The sequence below is a fragment of the Drosophila santomea genome, chromosome 3R (genome assembly GCF_016746245.2).
Source record: "Drosophila santomea strain STO CAGO 1482 chromosome 3R, Prin_Dsan_1.1, whole genome shotgun sequence".
NCBI classification, from domain to species: Eukaryota; Metazoa; Arthropoda; class Insecta; order Diptera; family Drosophilidae; genus Drosophila; species Drosophila santomea.
Window position 1 is genome coordinate 25,920,000 of NC_053019.2, and position 17,653 is coordinate 25,937,652.

A 17,653-nucleotide genomic window follows, 5' to 3' on the forward strand; every position below is an offset into this window, starting at 1 on the left:
CGAACTATATATCGCCTGCGTGCTATCGAACTGTCGCTCATCACTAGTTTTTCGCTCATTCCCAGAATTTGTGGCATTTTGTGTGGCGTCTTATTGTCGGATTTTTAGATTTTAATTGAAATAAGAACAGGGATAACACGATGCTGAGCCGCAAGCGCCGGGCGAGCAGCATCTCCAGCCGGCAGGACGAGGACCCGCTGCAGCTGGACGACTCGACGCCGGAGCAGTCGCCGGTGCAGCAGACCACGACACAATCGGCGCGAAAAAAGCGCCGCCTCGATCCCACAGAACTGTGCCAGCAGTTGTACGATTCCATACGGAACATAAAGAAGGAGGACGGTTCCATGCTGTGTGACACCTTCATCCGTGTGCCAAAGCGACGACAAGAGCCCTCCTACTATGACGTGGTGGTCAATCCCATTGATCTGCTCAAGGTGCAGCAGAAGCTGAAAACCGATTCATACGACGATTTGGACGATCTGATGGCCGATCTGGAGTTGCTTATTGGCAATGCCAAGGCCTTCTATACACCGAGCAGTAGCGAGCACCAGGACGCCGTTTCCCTGTGGCAGCACATTCAGTCGCAGAGGCAGCGCATCATGGAGGCCAATGGATTGGCGGAGGAGGAGCCGCGTGCCAGACGTATGTCGCGGCAGGTGCGCCGAATGACCAGCAGCACGGAACCAGGTGGCGATGGAGCAAATGATGACGAGTACAACCAGTACGAGGAGCTCTTCGCCTCCGTTATGACCGCTACCGATCCAGTAGGCGACCGATCCATGCACCGCATGTTCCAACTGCTGCCCTCGAAGAAAATCTATCCAGACTACTATGATGTCATTGAGCATCCCATTGATCTGCGTCTGATTGCGACCAAAATACAAATGAACGCTTATTCCTCGCTGGTGGAGATGGAGCGGGATCTGCTACAAATGACCAAGAACGCGTGTCTGTTCAACGAGCCCGGTTCTCAGATCTACAAGGATGCCAAAGCCCTGAAACGGATCTTTACGCAGCGGCGTATTGAGCTAGAGACAGGCAAAGGCAAGCTGGCTAAGCGCATCAAGAGTCTCTCCAGTGCAGCCATTGCTGGTAAGGATTATAAATGAAAAAAAAATTTGTTCATTAATATTACCCATACTTTTTGTAGCCCTAAAAGAAGAGGTTGACAGTTCGGACGATGAGGAGACGAGCAAAAAGGGCGAGGGGCCCATGTGGGCATTGTTCGATCACTTGTACAACGCACCAGGAACTTCGGAACATCCAGGAGTCACTGGGCCTCCATTGGGTAACTCTCTGTGGAAACTGCCAGTTCGTCGTTTCCATCCCGAATATTTTGAACTGATTAAACGACCCATATCCATGAGCCAAATCCACACGAAGCTAAAGAAGGGCGACTATGCGAACATTAGTGATCTCACCGCCGATCTATATCTCATGCTGGACAACGCTAAAAAGGCGTTTCCGACGTCCCATCGCACGCACAAAGATGCCTTGAAAATGTTAAAGCTAATGAACGCCAAGCTGGTGGAGGAGTCTCTGGAGGAAGGCAGTGATCTGGATGACGAGGATGCAGACGATATGGACGCCGAGGTATTTACTGTTGCCACGCAGCCAGAGAAGCGCAAGCCAGGCAGACCCCGCGTCAACTCCAATTCGAACTCAAACGCTTCCCATACACCAAATAACTCGAATTCACCCAAATCCAATCGCATTGCCATCAACGCGGCTATTAAAAAGAAGATCCTAAGCATACAGAAGTACCTGGTGGACTACTCCTTGGGCAATCGTCGTCCCATTGAAATGTTTATGGAGAAGCCGCCTCGCAAGATATATCCGGACTACTACGATATCATTCAAAATCCCATTGACATGAACACAATCGAGCACAACATTCGCACCGATCGCTATGCAGCCGTGGAGGACGTGGTATCCGACTACCGACTCATGTTTTCCAACTGCCGACAATATAATGAGGAGGGCTCTAACATATACGAGGATGCCAACATATTGGAGCGAGCTTTGAACGAGAAGCTTAAGGAATTCCCTGGTCTTACAGAGGGCAAAAAAACCCAGCAGAAGTACAGCAAGGTGGGAAGAAAGTTAAAGACCGCTCTGATTACGGAGCGGCTGTGGCAATTCTACGAAACGGTAAAGGAGTACCAGGAGCCCAAGGGCAAGAGGCAGCTATCGCTTATATTTACCAAGTTGCCATCGAAGAGCGAGTATCCGGACTACTACGACATTATCAGGGAACCTATTGACATGGACCGAATCGCTCAGAAACTAAAACAGGGCGCATATGAGACGTTAGATGACTTGGCGGCGGATTTTCTGCTTATGCTGGAGAATGCCTGCAAGTATAACGAGCCAGACTCGCAGATCTACAAGGATGCACTCGTGCTACAACAATTGACGCTGCAGCTGAAGCAACAACTGCGCACCGAGCGCGATTCTCTTCCGGATGTTCCTTTGGCTGTTCAGGAGCTGTTCCTCACACTGTTCACCACTATTTACAATCACCAGGATGAGGAGGGACGTTGCTACTCGGATTCCCTGGCCGAACTGCCGGAGTACGATGAGATAGGCGATGGGCCCAAGGTGCGCGGCATATCGCTGGACCTTGTGAAGCGACGGCTGGACAAAGGTGCTTACAAGCGACTTGACGTCTACCAGGAAGATATTTTTGCCTGTTTGGAGCGTGCAAGAAAGTTGTCCCGCACAGATTCGGATATTTTTCAGGTGAGTAATGATTTCGATAATAGAAACTTTGTACTATTCTAAAAATAAACATTTCCAGGACTCCATCGAGTTACAGACGTACTTCATCCGCAAGCGAGACGAGTTATGCAAGGACACACTAAGCTCATCCGCTTTAAACTTTAGCCTAGAACGCCTTATGGCTGATGTGGAGCTGTGCCGCCAGCAAAAGATGCAACAGGAGGAACAGGACCAAGAACAGGACAAGGAGAAGGACGAGTTTAACGCGGCCAAGGGCGAAAGCATGACAATAAACCAGCAGGTGTTTTCTCCCGGCGATTACGTATACGTGCAGATGCCGGAAAACAAGATTCCCTCGATATGCTGCATAGAGCGCCTCTGGACATCACCCACCAACGAGAAGCTGATGCAGGCTTCGATCTTCGTGCGGCCCCACGAAACGTACCATGTGACCACTCGCAAGTTCCTCGAAAAGGAAGTGTTCAAGAGCAGTCTTTCCCAGACCATTTCGATGGACAAAGTGCTGGGCATGTGCTACGTAATGAACATAAAAGATTACATCAAGATGCGCCCAGAAAACTTGCCTGAGAAAGATGTGTACGTCTGCGAGTCTCGTTACAACATCCAGGGTCGCTGGTTTAAGAAGCTGAAGAATTGGCCGCCGGTGCGTGAAGGCAGCTCGGTGAAGTTCGTTCCACGGGAGCAGCCGTTGGAGCTGAAGCGTGTGATGTCTGTGTTTAAGGAACGCTTGGAAAAGCACAAAGGAGAACTGGAGGAGCTGAAGCTCCAAGAGACGCTGGTCGAGAAGGAAAAACCAAATGTGTCTTGCGATCCGCCGCCAAATGCTGAGGGTGGCACCACTTACTACCAGCAGTACAACACTATTTGCAGTGGGGCCATAAAAACGGGAGACTTCGTTTACGTGGCCACCCAAACGGGAAAGCAATCGGTGGCACAGGTGCAGCAGATCTGGGAGCAGAATGGAAAATCATACTTTAAAGGTCCATGGCTGTTGCCACCCAGCGAGACGACGCCCGGCTTGGGCAAGCAATTCTATCGCCAGGAACTGCTGATGAGCACCGTCGAGGAGGTCAGTCCGGTGGTGGGCATCGTCGGTCGTTGCGCCGTCCTGGAGTACTCCGAATTTATCAGCTCCCGACCCACGGAGATATCCGAAAGCGATGTGTACATTTGTGAGTCCGTCTATGATGAGCTAAAGAAAGCTCTCCGCAAGCTGGTTACGGGCAACATGCGCAAGTTCCAGCACAGTCCTTCCGTCACCGAGGATGAAATCTTTTACTTTAAGACTCCCATTAAGCCCACAAAGGACGTTAAAAGCGAACTAAATGAACTAGGCATGCTAGAAGATTCAATGGATGGGGATACGCCATCGCTGAGCTCAGACATTGCGGCCATGTCCTCGCCGGCTCCTTCAGTGAACTCCACGCCACTGACCTCCAAAGTGAAGGCCGCCAAATCGGCCAAGAAATGCCTAACCGGCTACATATTGTACTCCAGTGAAGTTCGGAAAGGTAAGCTGTCCCAACATCTTTGCAAAGATAATTTTTAAAATGTGAACTTTCTTTTACAGGCATTTGCCAGAGCAACCCGGACGCAACCTTTGGAGACATATCCCGCATGGTGGGCACCGAATGGAAGAATCTCCCGTCCAGCGTCAAGCAGAGCTGGGAGGATAGGGCTAGCCGACAGAATGAGGAAACGGCGGCACTGCGTCGCGAGCTGGACGACGTTCAGAACAGTGCTAGTCCCTCACCCCAAGTGTCGCAGGATGTCTTTGGACAGGTGGTCACCTTTGAGTGCCAGTGGGATAAGTGCGACTTTCAGTTCGAGGAGCTTGGCGACTGCACGGAACATTGCATGTCCGATAGCACCGGACACATCCAGCGCCATCCACAAGCGGGCGTGGAGACGGAGTATGTCTGCCTGTGGCGCAACTGCCCGCGGATCAAGAAGTCTGTTCAGGCATTCCCAAACGTGCTGCGCCTCATCAAGCACGTGCGCGAGGTGCATCTCAGCAAGTGTGGCAAGACTATTTCGACGGCAGACCGCAGCAAGAACTTTGTGCCGCGTCGCCAGAAGAATGCGCAACTGGCCACTACGGTGCCCATCCCGCCCAGCCTTGCCCAATCGCCGCGCGCTTCAAGCAATCTCGAGGCAGTGCAGCTCCAGCAGCAGCATCCGCAGCAGAACATGCACCAACTGCAGCAGCAGCAAACGATCGTCTTGGGACCGCCACCAGAGCCGCTGTTCGTCACCGTGCCGCCGCGCACCACTCGCGTCATCCACTCGGAGGCCTACATCAAGTACATCGAGAGCCTGCAGACGGGCAGCCATCTGAACGTGGCCACCTGCAACAACAACTGGCGGCGTGCACTGAACCACATCACTCCCGCTCAAGTGGTGGCCAAGGCGCCGCTACCCGAGCAATGGATCGGACCGAATCTTCGCGACCAGAGCAATGTGGTGCAGGCACTGTGCCACCTGCGCAACTTCATGGTCGACGATATACTCCAAATACGGCGCAGCTGCAACTAGCCCATCGTCATCCGCTAAGCCCAAAGCTTTTTGAGTTCCATGTTAATATACAACAGAAAAATATGATAATAGTGTTCGTGTTGATTGGGCAGGGAAATGGATATATAATCTTTAACAAATTCTCATTGTGCTTGTACATATATCATCTCAAATAAGATCTTGTTTGCAATTATATCGATTACACCATCGAATCTATGGTTTTATTATGCAGAGCACAATATAATTAAGTACTTAAAAGTGTTAGTTCCCGATCAATGTTGCTTGTTATCAGTTTCACATGGCGCTGACGTCATGGCGACGCTTAGTATCGATTATTTCGTGGGTTTTGTTTTGCTCCGGCGCTACGACAACAAACCGGTTCCCAAACATAGAGTCACCCAGTTATTTTGTGGTGCTTATCTAATTGGCCCCGCTGCTCAGCGCTGCTCACTGCCTCTCAGTGGCGCTCATTGTGCGTCTTCCCATAATTAAGTGCCATATGCCATCGTCGAGTTGGAGACCCTACGCAAAATCAGTCGTAATCTGGCGCTGGCAGAAAGCAGACGCGATTTGCCGGATCTTTAGCAGGTACCCAAGTATTAGCAACCAAAGGAGCAGCCATGGCGGAGGGAGACTCGAAGTTTGGCTTCAAGGACATGGAGAAGGCGCTGGAGACGCTCAAGCTGCTGGAGAGCCACGACATGCAGTATCGCAAGCTGACCGTGCGCGGCTTGCTCGGCCGGGCCAAAAGAGTCCTCACCAGTGAGTGCTACTGCTACTGCACAAGGGATGCACTGTATCCGAAACTAAACCTTCCATTTCAGTGACCAAGGCGGAGGAGAAGCTGAAGAACATCAATGCGGCCATTGGTGTCTTTGAGAAGTGGCTGGAGGAGAATGGCGGCGGGGCATCCAGCAAGAATGCCAAGACAGACAGCGAGGACAAGGTGGAGACGGTGCCGGGTCTGGGATTCAAGGACAAGGCTGCTGCGGAGGCGACGCTGAGGTAAGTCACTTCCCCAGGCCCTCATCGCTGGCATGCTAATGAGTCGCCGGAGACCTTCGGCCCAGGCCACCAGCGACGTCGTCCAATGATGTCATGGCACAGTTTAGCTTGTTTGAACTCGGAAGTCTCATCAAGTTGGTAGAGCGCCACTACGCTCTTCCCACTCGCTCCTCTCCGCATTGGATGCATACACATTAGGGTGGATCGATGTATTAATCCGTAGTGCTTAAATATTGTTGGATATTTAACTTTTGTATATGCAACATAGCATTCCACTTACTCATGTATAGATCATCATATATATCTCTATAAGTGGAAACCTGAAAATAGTTTTATATGTGCTGCTTGGAAATTGTTGTAGATTCTTTAAGTTTTCTGGTAATAGCTTTCCTTAAAACTGATCCACCCTAATATTCCCATGAGTAGATGGGCACATTCCACAGTTTGCCTGTATCCAAAACTACTTATTTCTATATGCACCTCGTATTGCAGCATTTTGGCGGAACGAGATCCGGACTACCAGAGATTGGCCATCAAGGGATTGATTGGCAGCTCCAAGCGCGTCCTGTCCGGCACCAAGAACGAGGACAAGATCACGGCCATCAAGGAGGGAGTCCAGCTACTGGAGGATTTCCTCGAAAAGTTCGAGGCGGAGAACCGCATCAAGGACAATCGTGCTTATCTGCCACTCGCCGTGGTCACCAAGCTGCCCGATCCCCAGGAGCAGTTGGCCACGGAGTTCCTGGAAGCCTATGGCGGTTCCAAGGCCAAGGGCAACTACAAGCATCTGCGCACCATGTTCCCCAAGGCGGATGACACGACCAGCTGGGACATTGTTCGCAATCGCCAGCTGTCCAAGTTGCTGGAGCAGATCAAGAGCGAGGAGGCCAAGCTGTTCGAGGCAGAAACAGGAGCACCCAGCGACCTCCACCTGCAGCTGATCCACTGGGCATACAGTCCGCAGCCGGACAAGCTGAAGCAGTACATCGAGACGCTGGCCAAGAAAACGCCCGAGAAGCGCAAGCAGGAGAGCAGCAGCAGTGCCAGCGATTCCAGTGCCACCAGCCAGGATTCCGATGGCGAGGATAAGCCCAAGAGGAAGAAGAAGAGGGAGGAGTGAGGAGTGAGATTCAACCCATCAAAAACACTCCGTTGCCATTTATTAACGAACAGAAACGGTTCATACAGCCCTGTTTCCGGTTCCTCCAAACGATGCGAATTTGCGGACTTTGGATTTAACAATTTACCTTATAGAACTGAAGTTTCATGGATCCTAATCTGCCAACTTGCACGCTCTTCGAAAGCGGAAACAGGCTTTATAGTTTATTTAAGTAACTCAACCTCAATGCAGAACTACGATATTTATTGGACACATGGCTTCTGTTCCCTATATACCCCATTATATACACAGATATATATGTATACATAAGCGCTCAAGTATATATGCTATATGTAAGTATTTGTGTATGTCGTTCTGATCAGCCTAGTCTTTGGAATCAATAACTCGATGTATGATAGTCTAGAGAGGGGCACGGTGAATAAAAACGTTGAACAACTTTATATAACTTGATAATTAAACAGAATTAAAATGATGAAACCATCTTGCATGTGTGACTCCGCCGTTTTTTAGGAGATGGTGACCCCGATAGTAACGACAAACAGCTCTCGTGCCCCTCTAAGCTATTCCCAGCTATTTCCCAGTTATTTCCAGCGCAGCTCATCATAACGAAACCTTCATTTCAAATCCGCAACCCCACACGCAACTAGATTACACAATGTACATGGGACACGGCCACGCCCACGCGGCCGCATTCGAACGCTCCGCCCACATGTGGCGACTATATGGTGGTTAGTATTTATGCAATGCGGCGGCATCGTAATACTCCGACTTGGCCACGCGTGGCGATTGCGTCTGGGAGTCGCCGGAGGTCGGAGGTGTCTTGGCCAGCGAGAGCGTCAACTGGTGCTGCTGGTCACCCTTGCCGCCGGAAGCGGTGGTCAGGTGGCCGTAGGCCATGTTGAACAGTGCATCCGGATCGCAGACGAAGCGATAGACGTAGCGCTCTCCGTTCACCTTCTGCATGATGCCCTTCTCGTAGTAGTAGCGCAGACTGCGGGACAACTTGTCGTAGTTCATGGCGGGCCGGTTCTTCTGGAGACCCCAGCGGCGGGCCACCTCCTCCGGTTCGATCAGCTTGAACTCCATGCCGCGGCCGGTCCAGGCGATGCAACTGGCACTGAAAGAGGCACCATCGAGGATTAAAGCTTGAGGGGCTTGGTGTCGCTTAATTAGACTCACCTGGTTGTGGGCTCATCCAGCAGGGCCACCAGGAACTGCCAGAGCTGCAGCGAACCCCGGCGCTGGCTGATAGCCTGGCCGTTGCTGCTGGTGGAGATGCCATTGCTGGCGTAGAACTGATCCAGCCGCAGTTCCGCATCGCTGGACGTGGTGGAGTCCACCACATTGGGTCGCAGCGCGGAGGGATAGGTGGATGAGATGGCCGCGTTGTAGGGACCGCTGTCGTACTTCAGATCCGCATCGCTGACCGCCGCCAAGGTGGTGGGCGAGAGGTGGTCCCTGTACACGGACTGCGACTGCGTCTGCTGCTGGTGGGCGTAGTGCGAGGGCGTGGCATATACCGCCGAGCTGGATATGACCGCTGTGTGGCTAAATTTGAAAGCGGATGCGGCATGGAGTGGCGTCAAGTGGGTGAGAGCCTGCTGCTCCGCCTGCTGGTGGCCATGGTGGCCATGGTGGGCATGGTGGTGGTGCGGATGCAGTGCAGCAGCTTGCTGCAGTTGTTGCTGCTGCTGTTGCTGCTGCTGCTGTTGCTGCTGCTGTTGCTGCTGCTGGTGCTGGTGCTGCTGCTGCTGTTGTTGCTGCTGTGCCGCCGTTGTGGTGGAGTCCGCGTGCTCGATCTTCGTGTGGTGCGGAAAGTGCTGGCCGGAGGACACGTCGCTGCAGTAGACGGCCGCCGAGGTTGCTTCTGGAAAAAAGGATTGCAAAAAGAGGAGTTCAGCAGTGAAAGCCGCTTTCATGCACATTTGAGCAATGTGCCGGTGTCAGGGGAATGGGTGCTAATTACATGGGCATGCCGGATACCCTCGCGCACGCAGGGTAGTATGGGCAACACCAAGTCTAGCTCTCAGGTTCTGTTGTAATCCATAGAAAACAATTGGCAGTTATGATATCATAGATAGGGTGTCTCTTTGCCATATAGCATAATTATGCTACATTGAATCATTGAATCCTTATCCCAGCCCATTGAAGAGCATTCCACCTTCTCGACTGCCACTGAAAACTCGTTCACATTGTTTCGCTTTGTTTGGCTTTCCTAAATGGCCAGGGTATTTAGCAGCCATTAATTATTTAAGCAACCCACTCCCCGTAGTCGCTGCAAACTGCTCAATATGCTGCAATTTAGCGGGGGCAAACCAACCCACTCCCTGCCACTCCATGCCATTCCACCCAGTTGAAAGCACCAGCACCCGAGTTTGCCCTTTTCATTAGGCAGCCACTCCACAACTCCCGGCTGCGAACAACATCCCACATCCACTCCAGCACCCCATGCCCATCGCGACTCGACGCTGGGCGCATTAAAAATTCAGGAGATACCTCTGCATAATCCATGAGCAAGTGTCGACAAGTAAAAACATCATTGCCGATAACAACAAGCGAGCCGCTGATGGAAAACGAAGACCTGTTGGCCCTGCCGCCCAAGGACGATGGTATCCGGGTGGATTGGAGTGGGTGGGACAATGCATTACACTCGGAAAAATACCATACTCATTTCTACAACCATATGCAGCCTTATGCACAGCTAGGATCCTTAAGGAAGTACAAACTATTCTAGGAACTTATAACTCAAGAAACATCAATCAGGAAATGTATAACTTTTAAGTTAAGAGAAAGGAATGCTAAAGGCTTCCTCAGTTTCTTATGCACCTTTCTAATAACCTAAATACTACTTCAAATGATGCTGCTTGAAATAAGAAACTTTTCAACATACAAATTAACTTTTTTTCTAAGTGTAAGCGGAAGGATGAGTGACTGGGGTGTTTGGGTGCTGGGTGCTGGGTGGTGTAGCTAACACGAACCACTCAACGGCGGCCCCGTGATTGAGCTGTTTGTTCGGTGGGCGGCGACCACGCCCCCCTCCGCCCATCACGCCCACGCCCACCACCACGCCCACCGGAGGCGAACTATGTAGTAGTAGAGCTGGCGCTCGAAATTGAATTGCACGCTTGTGCCGCCGCCAATTGGATTAGCGGTTAGTAACACCGGCGATATTGTTATTGTAAATTATGCGCGCGATTTCTTGCATTTTATTTGAAAAAGAATATTGAAAGCCACTAGAAGAAGATGGCAGCAAATGGAATTACCCACTGATAGGTATGCATATCGCGCACAATAATTTGAATAAATGATGAGGCAACGCAACGCGAAGCGAACGCATGGCTTTAATCATTTTCCATTCATTTTTATCAATTTTCAGGGACTTACCTTCGTCGCTCTTTTTCACAATGCCCGCGGGTGGCGATGATGGAAATCTGTACAGAGCATAAATCAAAAATATTTTAAATCTATATATATATGTATATATATTATATATCTATATCTATATTACTATATATATAAAGAAAGCGGATAATTCGAGGAGCAAGCGACTCCGTGGATTGACTTAAAGGTGACTTGTCTTGTCAGCGTGAAGCTCAATGCTGCTTACCTGTAGCAGTACGGGTGCGGATGCGGATGCGAGTGCGGATGCGGATGTGGGTGCGGATGCGAGTGCGGGTGCGTCACAGCGGGTATGTCAAAGAAACTCGATGTTCTATCATGCCGCACGCCTTTGACATTCACTGCAGATGCCCGATGGATGCGAAGGATACGAAAATAGAGAACAAGACCAGGTTACTTTTTACTTATTTCACTCATAAATATCTGGAGAAGAAGCCACCTCAGTCACATCTCAGAGTCAAATAAGGTGGCCTCGACTCCACTTGACTTTTGTTAGATAATATTTCGTATTAACGCTCGCAATGGGATGCCTTTGAGGCCACAAATCGAGCTTGTCACATGCACTTGACTTGGCCATAATCGAGTGCCAGCCAAAAATTCAGGACTAGATAACTCAAAAGGTCTTAAAGCTTACAGAGGCATTAACTTGAAAGATTATTACTACAAGCAAACATATAGTATATAGTGTAAGCCAATTCTCCATTCAGTTTAAACGATTAACTTGGCCCTTTTGACTTCAGTTTCCAGTTTGATTTTCCTAAACTCCTAAAACATATTTATCTTCTTTGGACCTCGGCACGCGTCAAACTTCGGCGATGTTTTCTTAATAAAAAACTTAAAAATAACAATCTAAGCTGCAGCAAAAAGCCCTCGGGCGGCAAATGGCAGAGCAGCCCGGAATCCCAAGCCCACACCCACGGTACCAGGATACCATTTGCCATACTGCCCCCCACTCACTGCTCGAAACTCATAATGGAAAATTAATAAACAAGCGAACGTGTAAATAGCAAAGGCAAACAGAAAGTGGATACAGTGGGTCGCAGTGGGTCGGAGTGGGTGGTGGATCAGGGACAAGGGTGGGGGCAGGGGCAGGGGCAGGAGCAGGCTGCATCCGGACTTGACAGTGGACGTGGACGAGGACGCTTACCATTGTACCTTGCGTTCAAGTAACCCTCGGTGGAGGTGTCCAGTCCGAATTTGCCGATTGCCGGCGTGGGAGTGGGCGTGGCATACATGACCAGCTCGTCGGGCAGCTGGTGGTGATGGTGATGGTGGTGATGATGATGGTGGGCATACCACGAGGACTCCCGTGTGAGATCTGCAGGGTGGAAGGATTGAAAGAGAAGTTTGATATGTTCGTAAGTTGCTAACATTAACTGGATTTTCTCAAACTCTTATACTAAGTAGTACGTACCATTGCAGAGAGAGGCACTTGCTCCACCCGCGCTGGTGGCTCCGGAGGAGGAGGCGTTCATCAGGGCGACCGTGGCGATGGGATTCGGCGAGGAGGAGCCTTCGCCCAGGGTCAAGCAGCAAGGTGGTGGCGGCGGTGGAATAGGTGACGTCTTCTGGCCCGCGCAGATGGCCTCCATTAGGCCATGCCCATGACCATGAGCAGCTGAGTCCAGATCGCTGGTGGGGCACTTCTTGCGCTCCGACTGCAGGCCATCGCAGGTGGAGGATGCGGAAATGGCCTTGGCCACCGCCGGCAGTGTGGAGCTGACACAGGAAACCACCGAGTCGGTGGTTATGGTCGATGTGTTGGGCAGGGCGCCATGGTAGAGCCCCAGATGGTGATGGGGATGGTGGGGATGGTGTGCGTGGTGGTGCGGGTGTTCCAGGTGCGTGAGCGTCTGCTGCAGCTGCTCCAGGTGCGTCTTGGCCTCGCCGTAGTCGCTCTGCGGAATAAGGAAATGAGACAAGGCGCGCCAGGAAATTGTCATGAGTCTGGCTGCTTTTTCGGCGCAGTGTGGGTCTTTCGTTTTCGTCTTGGCCAAATTAGTGCTCAATTTGTCAGTTCCTTTTTGGGAGGATTTCTTGGGACTTTAAGCCATCGGAACTTTAAAGCCACCTGCTGCGTGGGTGGTTGGCCACCCGCCGTTAACAGGTTGCAGAGACAATGGGCAACTCGTCACATTGACATAGTCAAGTGGAAGTTGTGGCAATTAGTTTAACAGCTTCTCTAGCCCCTGTTTTCCCTTTTGCTGTTGCTTTTGCTTTTGCTTTTCCAACTGCCTGGTGTCAATTGGCCGGGTGCGAGTTCTCCCGTGTTCTTGGCCATTAAGTAATGAGCCATTGTGTCGGACAACTTACTACAACCACTGGAAGCACTAGTGAGTAGTGGGTAGTGGTGTGATATGTGGATAGGGTTTGGGCATAGCTACGTGGGGCATCTCGGGGCAACTCCAACTGCGGTTTATTGACACTTGTCCATTTAATGAGCTGCTCACTGCTCACTGCTCACACCGAGGAGGTTAACCTTTGTCTATGGTCGCACTCTCGCTCTCTCCGGGTTATCATATCACCCTGCTCATCGTGGAGCTCATTACGGCCGGCCGGGATTTCACTTTTCACTGGGGGAAACTCATTCACAAACTGGCCACCAGCACATGAAACAGGGGATAGAACTACTGCGATTTCTTTAATATTACTAGTAAATAGTTGCCTACTAATACCTTAATGGTACTTCTATAAAGAAGTCATCTTGATTTAAAGGAAAATATTAGTTATCTGTTATAACAAAATACCTATCCCTTATCGAACTTAACTTTTACAAGAACCTGAGTAATATATGACATTAAAATCCAAACCAATTCCAACACCCATCGATTTCCCAACCTACTTTGCAATGTAGGCCAATCACCAGTTGATTACTTTAAACACCCAAAACCAATTGAACATCCATTCAAGAAAGCAAGACAATGGTTTTTCTCTAAGGCATCCCCAACCATTGTTTGCTTACGGAACCCACTCGTTTGGGCCGCCATGACGAAGTGCATCCAGTTGTGGCCCCATTTCGAGTCCCTTGCCTGACATTTGCAAACTGGAGCAGCAAATGTGCATCTGGATGTGCTCCGTCGCATTCGAGAACCATTGCGAGATGGTTACCCTTAATTACGTGCCCGTAATCACTGCCGGTTTGGTTCAGCTCTCTTGGCAATACACCTTACCAACCTCCAGTTGGTTTGAAGAAGTTGGAGAAAAACCTCAGCTGGAAACGCAGAAAGCGGCACCGTCCCTTTTCTTCAGCTTTGGGCCATAGAAGAAATGCAGAATGCTTGACTTTCTCCCCCCTAAAAGAGGGAGTTATGTAAATCCACGCCATGATACGTGCAACTGGAGATCACGGATTTGGCAATCCACAAGGCAGTGCTCTTCCGCTTTTTGCGCGCTCAAATTTTTGATAAATTGCAAAATGTGTCGCTGAATCGCGTTCGTTAAGTGCAAGCAAACAATTTGTCAAATCAAATTACAGCAGTTATTTAGTGTAACTGTCGTGTGCAAGCGGCAACAAAATTAACAAAAAGAAAGAAACACATCGGCAGCCAGCGAAGCGATGTCACCTGCCACACGTGCGCAGGTGCAACAGGGAACCACTTTTTTGGATGGGTTGCCACGACTGATGAATACTCTATATCGCAAATGTACGAATTCTCTAAATCACATATATCAAATATCATAAAAGCTTATCAAGTTTAAATGAAGTATCAATCGAGTAAGTATAATAATAATAATAAGATACTTATTCCAAAGAAAGGTTCCTACAAATTTCCACTCTAGTAATAGAAAATTCCATATTTTTAATAAATTATTTTACATTTCCATATTCAATTAAAATGCTGTTTTAATGGGAATTAAACTATCTAGCGATCATCAAAGGGCAAATACCCTGCAGTACCTTATGAGCCCTATTAGGCCCTAATTGGTATGCGCAATTGGTGGCAATTACAAGTGCAATTGGGAAAACAAACTGCGGCGCTGGGTGACTGACTCATCCGACGGATTGATCAACTTTGAACCCTGGCGAACAATGGAGCACACACCATACATCTCCATAGAGATTACGACGCATGCGCGCCCGCAACTGACATTACGAAACTCCAGTCGTGTGTTTACCTTTCGGTATGATATAGTATGGTATAGTATGGTATGGTATAGTAGTATGGTATGGTATGGTTTGCTATTATACACAAGGTATACCATGCGGGCATGTGTGCTGATCTAGTTTGCAGTCGCCCAAGGGGGCGGTGGGTGGACTGAGACCCATGGAGCCCACAGAAGACAATGCTTTTCTTTTTCCAAATTGTTTTAGCTGGCGTCTTTTTTCTTTTGTTTCTCTCTTTGTGTGTGTAGCTTCACTTGGCTGATTCGGACTCCGAATCTCTGTCACTCTTGTAGCTACGTCTCTGGATCCATCGTGGAAAACACTTTCACTGCACATGATGAGGCAGTGACGCGGTCGTCACCATCACGATGGCGATGGCGATGGCGATGGCTTCTCTTCTGCGTCTTCTGGTGGGTGTCTTTTTTGGGTTTTGTGGCAATGGAAGCGCGACCGAGCCAGTTTCTCGCTCCGCTTGGGAGTCGCATTTTCGGTTCAGCTGCGGGCGAGTTCGGAGGTGTTTTCTGGGCTAACTGAAGGATTTTTCTCAAAGATAACTCAAGAGATTGCTGTGGTGCTAAGAAACCACATATAAAGTAGTCTACCTTACGAACTTGAAAGTGTTTAATTTCTACTAACGAACTGGATTATAATCAACAAAACTTCTAAAGAAATCCATTCGAACATACAAATCTTGTGATCTAGTGTATGCAACGTTTAAAAACCCGTGAGAATTAACAGATTTGTGAAGTACGTGATTCTGAAGATACTATATCTCGAAACAAGCGAAGTACTTATAGCCTGAGTGAATTGAGTGACCACCGCTCCATGTTGGCAATACCGCCATGTCGGGATACGTGAGCCGGGATTTCAATTGGCTGCACCTTCTGCTGGCCATGTGCTCTCTGCTGCAGGGTAAGTGACCTCCACTGCATCGTAGCCAACTCTGCTAACCCATACTCCACAGTGACCCTCTGTCAGCCGTATCAGTTGCCACACCGCTGCTCCAACCGGCTGGAGAACGCGCTGGAGCACATGCGACGACGCAGTGTCCAGACCAAAGCCTCCTCCGCATCGCGAGCCATGTGGGAGCCGCCACCGCAGAGTCCCTACCAGTTGTACCACAGCTTCTACGGCCAGCACAGCGATCCGGAGGACGACTTCTACAATGTGGGTGCCTACAGCAGCGGACGTGGCTATCACGCCAAGCTGCTGCGCCGCAATGGACAAGCCCATCCCTTCTCCGACTCGAGCAGTGCTCTGGAGCTGGAGGATTTGCTGGCGGTGAACCAGCAGAGCCAGCAGCACAGGCAGCCCCACAAACTGACCATTTCCCGCGTGGATGTGGAGGATCTGAAGGTGCGAGTGCCGCCGGCGAAGGCAGCCAACCGTTGGGTGGAGATCGACAAGTGCAAGTTCAGCACGGAGAACTCCACGCTGGACACCCGCCTCATCTTTCCGGATCTCACTCTCAGTGGCAAGGTGGTCATGCAGCCGATGGGCGGCAAGTGCCACATGATCTTGAGACTGCGACACGCGGGCATCGAGTTTCGTACGGTTCCACTGGGATCGGGACACTCCTCCAACTACGAGCAGTCCCGCAGATTGGGCGCCGCCTCGGTGCGCACGGATTCCCATTTCGCAGAGCCCGGCTTCATATCCGTGTTTGCCCACGGATGCCAGGGACCCACTGGGATACGGCTGCGTCAGAACTCCAAGCGGAGATTCGGCAGTGCGCCGGAAGTGGAGCTGGGCGAACCGCATGTGATTCTGGGCAGCAAGAGGCCACAGAGGTGGGGCAAGTATCATCAGCAGGCGGGCTACGACATCCGCCAGGTTCGGGTGCCCCAAAGAACTAAGGAGCACAGCCTGGAGCTGGGCAGCGATAGCCAGGCGCAGGACTCGGGTGAGTTCATCGATGTGAACGGGGACAACTTCTACCGGCGGCAGTTCAGCAAAAAGCGGAGGAGACGCCGGCGGCGCTATGCGAATGAGAACTTTGAGGACCAGGTGAACTTCGGCGAGGATGTGCTGCACTTCGAGGACGAGCAGCTGCAGCAGCTGGTGGAGCCGGATGCCAGAGCCTTTGCAGACATATTCAGCGGCAGTGGCTCCAGTCCCAGCGGCGATCGTGAGGAGCTGGTGGGCGAGGCCATGTCCCACGAGCTGGAGAAGCTCTTCTCCATGGGCGTCCGCGGCCTGCTGACCACCTACATGCAGCGGGCACTCCAGCCGGCCATCAAGGAGACCCTCATGGAGAACATGGGCTACACTTTGAGCTATGGCTAAGACCACCACCTCCAAGGACTCCTAGTTTAAGCCCTATTTATGTGTGTACGTCCGATGCGGTTGAAATAAATGCTTTAAGCGAATCTTACCAACTTGGCCGTATCCATTTCGTTCGATCGATCGGTGGTCCGGATGCACTCTTGAACTTGTTGGCTTTTCACTAATAGGATTTCACCTGGCTGCTGCACATCAATAATCCTCAATTATTCAGAGCTTGATGGCTTTCACTTGACGGCGATGATCAGCGCGCATTCCGTTGCCTTCGTGCAGTTCGTCTCGAGTTTCCGTTGTGACTGGTCGAGGGCACCTGGCCAGGATGCCATCCACTGCGGCCGGAGTCACCTTTCGGGGGTTGTTGCTCCTGGAAGCTGGCCAGGATGCACTGCGCAGCCGCGTCACGCCTCCTCTGCCCGCCGATTGGTTGGCTTGCCACAAAGGGGAAAGGCCAATGGGTGGACTGCGTGGGCGGTAATTAGGAGAAA

At 50.7% G+C, this 17,653-nt stretch overlaps 4 protein-coding genes across 5 annotated transcripts; 3 read left to right on the plus strand and 1 right to left on the minus strand.

Moving 5' to 3' along the window:
- The first annotated feature begins 45 nt into the window (after nt 1–45).
- Nucleotides 46–5,346, plus strand: LOC120451548 (protein polybromo-1). The gene is made up of 4 exons (XM_039635335.1): nt 46–1,092; nt 1,151–2,742; nt 2,801–4,253; nt 4,313–5,346. The coding sequence occupies exons 1-4, from the start codon at nt 141–143 to the stop codon at nt 5,275–5,277; spliced, it is 4,962 nt and encodes a 1,653-aa protein (XP_039491269.1). The 5' UTR covers nt 46–140; the 3' UTR covers nt 5,278–5,346.
- Nucleotides 5,347–5,780: 434 nt separating this feature from the next.
- LOC120453071 lies at nt 5,781–7,717 on the plus strand. Its single transcript, XM_039637597.2, has 3 exons — nt 5,781–6,018; nt 6,081–6,261; nt 6,754–7,717. Exons 1-3 carry the CDS (start codon nt 5,877–5,879, stop codon nt 7,379–7,381), a joined length of 951 nt encoding a protein of 316 aa, XP_039493531.1. The 5' UTR covers nt 5,781–5,876; the 3' UTR covers nt 7,382–7,717.
- A 269-nt stretch (nt 7,718–7,986) lies between these two features.
- Nucleotides 7,987–17,281, minus strand: LOC120453069 (ETV5-related protein Ets96B). Of its 2 annotated transcripts, XM_039637594.1 has the most exons (7): nt 17,261–17,281; nt 12,195–12,678; nt 11,928–12,098; nt 10,989–11,121; nt 10,766–10,812; nt 8,561–9,248; nt 7,987–8,498 (listed from the first exon to the last, which is right to left on the minus strand). In XM_039637594.1, the coding sequence occupies exons 1-7, from the start codon at nt 17,276–17,278 to the stop codon at nt 8,111–8,113; spliced, it is 1,929 nt and encodes a 642-aa protein (XP_039493528.1). In that variant the 5' UTR covers nt 17,279–17,281; the 3' UTR covers nt 7,987–8,110. The 2 variants fall into 2 exon arrangements, with proteins under 2 accessions (XP_039493528.1, XP_039493527.1); XM_039637593.1 differs by lacking the exon at nt 17,261–17,281 and having other exon boundaries at nt 12,195–12,869.
- On the plus strand, nt 15,728–17,171 carry LOC120453070. Its single transcript, XM_039637596.1, has 2 exons — nt 15,728–15,797; nt 15,850–17,171. The coding sequence occupies exons 1-2, from the start codon at nt 15,728–15,730 to the stop codon at nt 17,169–17,171; spliced, it is 1,392 nt and encodes a 463-aa protein (XP_039493530.1).
- Nucleotides 17,282–17,653: the final 372 nt, after the last annotated feature.

Excerpts from the sequence above, each read along its gene's own strand:
- LOC120451548 (XM_039635335.1), top strand. The coding sequence starts at position 141 with ATGCTGAGCCGCAAGCGCCGGGCGAGCAGCATCTCCAGCCGGCAGGAC. Across the intron at positions 2,743-2,800 it reads CAGATTCGGATATTTTTCAG|GACTCCATCGAGTTACAGAC; the intron begins GTGAGTAATGAT and ends AAACATTTCCAG. Across the intron at positions 4,254-4,312 it reads CTCCAGTGAAGTTCGGAAAG|GCATTTGCCAGAGCAACCCG; the intron begins GTAAGCTGTCCC and ends TTTCTTTTACAG.
- LOC120453071 (XM_039637597.2), top strand. The coding sequence starts at position 5,877 with ATGGCGGAGGGAGACTCGAAGTTTGGCTTCAAGGACATGGAGAAGGCG. Across the intron at positions 6,019-6,080 it reads GGCCAAAAGAGTCCTCACCA|TGACCAAGGCGGAGGAGAAG; the intron begins GTGAGTGCTACT and ends CTTCCATTTCAG. Across the intron at positions 6,262-6,753 it reads GCTGCGGAGGCGACGCTGAG|CATTTTGGCGGAACGAGATC; the intron begins GTAAGTCACTTC and ends CTCGTATTGCAG.
- LOC120453069 (XM_039637593.1), bottom strand. The coding sequence starts at position 12,723 with ATGACAATTTCCTGGCGCGCCTTGTCTCATTTCCTTATTCCGCAGAGC. Across the intron at positions 10,813-10,988 it reads CCGCACCCGTACTGCTACAG|ATTTCCATCATCGCCACCCG; the intron begins GTAAGCAGCATT and ends TGCTCTGTACAG. Across the intron at positions 8,499-8,560 it reads CTGGATGAGCCCACAACCAG|TGCCAGTTGCATCGCCTGGA; the intron begins GTGAGTCTAATT and ends TGCCTCTTTCAG.
- LOC120453070 (XM_039637596.1), top strand. The coding sequence starts at position 15,728 with ATGTCGGGATACGTGAGCCGGGATTTCAATTGGCTGCACCTTCTGCTG. Across the intron at positions 15,798-15,849 it reads CATGTGCTCTCTGCTGCAGG|TGACCCTCTGTCAGCCGTAT; the intron begins GTAAGTGACCTC and ends CATACTCCACAG.